Below are 5,830 nucleotides of genomic sequence, written 5' to 3'. Positions count from 1 at the left end.
AATTCTGACAACATCTGACACACTTTTGAGCTTACCATTAGTTTTATTCCACTGAGACTTTTCGCGTTTCTCCAAAACTGTCAGGGTTTCTCATGGGGCATTCTGCCAAGGCATTGACATGACCATCCAAATCACAACATTTGTCAACCAGTTTTTCTTATTCTTTTACCTAAAAGATTTGTGCCCTTTCTGCTGTATCTGGTAGAGTTAGTCGATTCTTTTCTTACAAAAGACAAGTTTCAGATAATTGACAAAACAAGAAATCTTAGACATTAGTTTTTTCTGTGACATTTGACAATTTCAAAACTACTGCTTAGATAGAAATCTCATGGTAACCACTTTCCTTATAGCCCCTTTCATGTCCCTGTTCCTCAGGCTGTAGATGAAAGGGTTCAGCATGGGGGTCACCACTGTGTACATCATGGCAGCTGCCATGTCCTTCCCAGGTGAGTGAGAGGATGAGGGGTTGAAATACAGGGATATGATGGTGCCATAGAAGAGACAGACCACAGCCAGGTGTGAGCCACAGGTGGAGAAGGCTTTCCATCCCCCTCCTGTGGATGAAACTCTCAGGACAGCACTAGCAATAAGGATATAAGACATGAGGATGCAAACAAATGGGGCTAACATTATCAGCCCTGCAACAGTAAGAAGCATCAGGTCATTGAGATGTGTGTCTGAGCAGGAGAGTTTCAGGAGTGGAGTCACTTCACAGAAGAATTGGGGGATGATGTTGTCCCTACAGAAGGAGAGTCGAGCCATGAGCAGGGTGTGCAACAGAGCATTAAGGCTGGCAGTGACCCACGATCCAGCCACCATCAGGACACAGAGCTTATGAGTCATCTTTGTGGTGTAGTGTAAAGGGTGGCATATGGCCACAAATCGGTCATAAGCCATCACAGCCAGCAGGAAATTGTCCATATTAGCAAACACAACGAGAAAATATAGCTGTGTGAGACACCCAGAGAAGGAAATGGCTTCATTTCTAAGTATATGCATGGCCAGTACCTTGGGGACAGTGGTAGAGGAGAAGCAGACATCCACAAAGGACAGGTTGCTGAGGAAGAAGTACATGGGGGTGTGCAGACAGGAGTCTGTGCTGATGGCCAGGATGATGAGCAGGTTTCCCAGGACAGTGGCCAGGTACATAATGAGGAAGAGCAGGAAGAGGAGCTGCTGTTGCTGCTCAGGCTGCCTGGAGAGTCCCAGGAGGAGGAACTCCGAGACACTCGACTCATTGGTGCCTCCCATAGATTTTAGCCCATCTACAATGAAGAAAAGCATGAATGAATTAACGTAAGAGTTTGAATCCAACAAATAATATGATAGACGTTTGTTTTGTCTTAAAAACTGCATCAGGGCTGGGGAAATGTTTTAACAATTAAAGCCTGGCTAATCTTCCAGAGGACCTAGGCTCAATTCTCAGACCCCCTCATGGTGGCCAGCAATAGTATATAATCTTTTTCCAGGCACTCTATTTCCCTCTATAGGATGCAATGGGCATTGCATCATTTGGCATCCATACATTGAGGTAAAACATCCAACATGTAAAGACACTTAACCCAAGTCTGATGAGCTGAGTCCAAGCCCCAGGGGTCTGAATGGTAGAAAAAGAAAAAAGAAGTCTTCTAAAAGTTGTCCTCTGTCCTAAATATATACTGAACACACACACACAGAGAGAGAGACAGAGACAGAGATAGACAGAGAGACAGAGAGACAGAGAGAAAGAGTCAAATGATCTTTTAAAAATATAAGGAGAAATACCTAGTTACTGTTGTGTTCAACTGAGCCTCATGCACTCACAATCGTTCCTACTAGTGCATTAACATGGACACATGAGCTTAATTTTTAGTAAACAAATATTGTCATCGGTGCTGCTATTACAATACCTGACAGATCAGTGCTTCAACTGCCCTGTGTGCACTATCTTGGAAATGCTGGGCAATTATGTCTTTATTCTAAGGATCAGAAATTGTCAGAATCCTAGGAGGGTTCTGAGCAAGTGCAGAGTGTGTGGTCTTCATCCTGGCTCTATGTGCAGCAAGAAGCTTTGGGCACTTGGACAGATATTTACTGCAGCATCCATCCTTCCCACTGGGCTGGACTCCCTGAGCATCTCATTAAAGACAGGCAGACAGTAATTGTTCTGCCTATTTTCTGGTCTCTGTGGACTAACAATGAGGAAGAAGTAAAACATCTTATTCCTGGGTCAGAACATGGAGAGAAACAATCTAGATGGAGACAAGTCCCAGAGGAAATTCTCTGTGTCATTAGTTTGCAATAGTTCAGTGTCTTACCTTACAGTACAGAAACTGAAGGTATTACGGCTCTGTTGGGAGAATGTCACATTTTGTCTCCTATCTCATTGTTTGCTGTATAGGGCTTATGGTGTATTACCAAATAGAAAGATGGGAGGCAAGACTTGAATAGATAGAATTAGAACTGGCACTGATCATTAAAGAATTTGGTGTAAAATGCAGCAAAGATAGTATAGAAGAGTATCTGGTCCAACATGACTGAAAAACCTATTCACCAAGAGCAGTCTGCCTTTGGGCTATCATCCCAGCTCACAATGGATCACCCACATCTACAAATATATATGCTCTTAAGAGAGTGGTTCCATCAGCTTCAGCTATGTTCTATCATTCTTACCAGAGAAAGATTTATGATTGGACTTCAGTAATCTCCTGGATGCTGATTTTAAAAACATGAGTTACCACTCATAGCCTGTTGTTTTGTTTCTCTGAGATGCCACATTGGAGTAAAGGGTAGAAGAAAACACAACCAAACAGATAAAGAAATTGAAAACAGAAATAGAAACAATAAAGGAAACACAAAAAGAGACAATCCTGGAGTTAGAAAACCTAAAAAAAAAAAGTGATCAGGAGTCACAAATGCAATCATGACCACCAGAATACAAGAGATGGAAGAGAGAATCTCGGGGGCCATAGATAACATAGAAAACATAGACAAAACAGTCAGAGAAGATGCAAACACCATAAAGCTCCTAACCCAAAATTTCCAGGACATTCGGGACACAATGAGAAGACCAAACCTAAGGATAATAGGAATAGAATACGGCGAAGAATATCAACTAAAGGGAACAGTAAATATCTTCAACAAAATCATAGAAGAAAACTTCCCCGAGGTCCTCGCTGCCCTTCCACGTCTTCCAGAAGAGCCAGCCGGCAGGTCCGGGAGCAGCCGGCTGCTGTGGTGGCCCGGGTGGGTGACGAGGCTGCGGCGCTGCTGCTCGGTGTCCTCGGGTTCATTAGTAGGATTATTTTGCTACCATCATGTCTTGGTTTGCTGATCTTGCTGGAAGGGCCGAAGATCTTTTAAGCCGAGTGGATCAGGGGGCTGCAACAGCTCTCAGAAAGAAGAATACCAGTAATATCTTTTATAGCAAAAATACTGAGTATCCTGAACTTCACCAGCAAAACACAGATTCAACTTAACAGACTGGACAGAAAGCTAACTATGTTTCCTCAGCTGCTGATAACATTCGACATCGGAAAGCCACCATCATAGCTGGCACAGCAAATGTGAAAGTCGGATCCAGGACAGCCGGGGATGCCTCCCATCCCCCCTGAACATGCATCTGTTCCAAGGCCTTCATCCCAGTTTGTTCGGAGGAAAAAAAATCAGAGCCCGATGATGAGCTGCTATTTGATTTTCTTAACAGTTCCCAAAAAGAGCCCACTGGGAGAGTGGAAATCAAGAAAGAGAAGGGCAAAGCACCTGTCTTTCCAAGTTCTCAGTCATCCAGTGCCAGTTCTGTGAACGCCAGCGCCACCACCGTCAAGGCTGCCGAGGAAAACTCTGGGAGCCAAGGTCCTGAAGTGAATAGTTCTGACTCTGTGCCTGAAGGTCACAAGGAATCCTCAAAGGAAAGCACAGCATCAAATGCTACCAGCATGGAGCACAACCCTGCACCTAGTGACGATAGCAGGTCACACCCTGCACCTAGTGACGATAGCAGGTCACACAAGCTGTCTAACCTCCGACTGGAGAATTCATTGCTCAGGAAGGAGGTCCAGTCTTTAAATCAGGAAATGGCCTCACTGCTTCAGAGATCCAAAGAAACTCAAGAAGAATTAAATAAGGCAAGAGTAAGAGTTGAAAAATGTAATGTTGACAATTCAAAGAGTGATCGAATAACTTGGGAACTACGAGCCCAAGTAGATGATCTCACTGAAGCAATGGCTGCAAAGGATTCCCAGTTGGCAGTCCTCAAAGTGCGACTGCAGGAGGCTGACCAGGTGCTGAGTTCCCGCCCAGAAGCATTAGAAGCCTTACAGAATGAAAAGTCCCGAATAATGCATGATCACAATGAAGGTAGTAGCCTACAGAATCAAGCTTTGCAAACTCTTCCAGAGAGGCTGCATGGAGCGGATGCCACTCTGAAGAGAGAGCAAGAAAGCTACAAACAAATGCAGAGTGGGTTTGCTGCACGCCTTAATAAAATGGAAGTGGGACGTCAGAATTTGGCAGAAGCAGTTACTCTGGCAGAAAGAAAGTACTCTGAGGAGGAGAAGAAGATTGATGATCTCCAGCAGCAAGTCAAGCTACACAAGTCGAGCTTGGAATCTGCTAAGCAGGAGTTGGTTGACTACAAGCAAAAAGCTACAAGGATACTCCAATCTAAAGAAAAGCTGATCAACAGCTTAAAGGAAGGCTCAAGTTTTGAAGGCCTAGATAGCAGCACTGCTAGCAGCATGGAGCTAAAAGAGCTTCGGCATGAGAAGGGGATGCAGAAGGAGGAGATCCAGAAGTTGATGGGTCAGATACATCAGCTACAGGATATGGAGGCTCAGCAGTGAGTGAAGCAGAATCAGCAAGAGAACAATTACAAGATCTGCACGACCAGATAGCTAAGCAGAGGGCATCTAAACAAGAACTGGAGACGGAGCTGGACCGAATGAAACAGGAACTCCATTGCATGGAGGAAGGTCTGCACAGAACGAAGAACACACTGCAAAGCAGGATTAAAGATCGAGAGGAAGAAATTCAAAAACTGAGGAATCAGCTCACCAACAAAACCTTCAGCAACAGCAGCCAGTCGGAGCTAGAAAGCCGACTCCATCAGCTAACAGAACCGCTCATCCAGAAGCAGACCATGCTGGAGAGCCTCAGCACAGAAAAGAACTCCCTGGTCTTCCAGCTGGTGCACTCGGCCTCCACTGGGTGAGCAGCGGATCCTTCATTAACATGTCTGGAGTCGACAGTGGTGAAGGGACACGCCTACGAAATGTTCCTGTTCTTTTTAATGACACAGAAACTATTCTAGCAGGAATGTACGGGAAGGTTCGAAAAGCTGCTAGCTCCATTGACCAATTTAGTATTTGCCTGGGAATTTTTCTCCGGAGATACCCCACAGCACAAGTGTTTGTAATCATCTATATGTCTTTGCTTCACCTCTGGGTCATGATTGTCCTGCTGACTTACTCACCAGAAATGCACCGTGACCAACCTACGGCCACTGATTCCCATGAACTGAGCCACTGGTTCCCATGAGTGTCTGCCACTGTCCAGAGCTTGGATCTGCAGAAAGAACAACATTAGGCCTGCTAGGAGTGGTGCACAAGATGATTTCATCATGGAAAGCTTTTAATGTTTTAACTTATTTCTCTGGTGTCTGACTCCCCCATTTCCGTAAGAGTCTCTAAATGCAGACAATAATTTGATAAATTAAGCTCAACTTCTGAGTTCATTTGCCCTAGATATGTGTAGAGAAAGAGGAAAAGAGATTCAGGGGTTGCTCACCTCTGTGCAGACCTTTCTATATTTTAGGTGACACTGATTATGGGTTATAATCAGGGAAACTTAA

The 5,830-nt window shown here is 44.6% G+C and overlaps 1 protein-coding gene and 1 pseudogene across 2 annotated transcripts; one reads left to right on the top strand and one right to left on the bottom strand.

The window, feature by feature from the left end:
- Nucleotides 1–306: 306 nt before the first annotated feature.
- Nucleotides 307–1,251, bottom strand: LOC308440329 (olfactory receptor 1f45-like; the record flags this gene model as incomplete). The annotated part of the gene is made up of 1 exon (XM_080942365.1): nucleotides 307–1,251. The coding sequence occupies one exon, from the start codon at nucleotides 1,249–1,251 to the stop codon at nucleotides 307–309; it is 945 nt and encodes a 314-aa protein (XP_080798491.1).
- Nucleotides 1,252–3,296: 2,045 nt separating this feature from the next.
- Nucleotides 3,297–5,517, top strand: LOC308440293 (golgin subfamily A member 5-like; annotated as a pseudogene). Its single transcript has one exon. The product of its transcript is annotated as a golgin subfamily A member 5-like (transcript).
- The last annotated feature ends 313 nt before the right edge of the window (nucleotides 5,518–5,830 follow it).

The sequence above is a fragment of the Micromys minutus genome (genome assembly GCF_963924665.1).
Source record: "Micromys minutus genome assembly, chromosome: 31".
NCBI classification, from domain to species: domain Eukaryota; kingdom Metazoa; phylum Chordata; class Mammalia; order Rodentia; family Muridae; genus Micromys; species Micromys minutus.
This window is presented reverse-complemented; position numbering and strand designations above follow the sequence as displayed.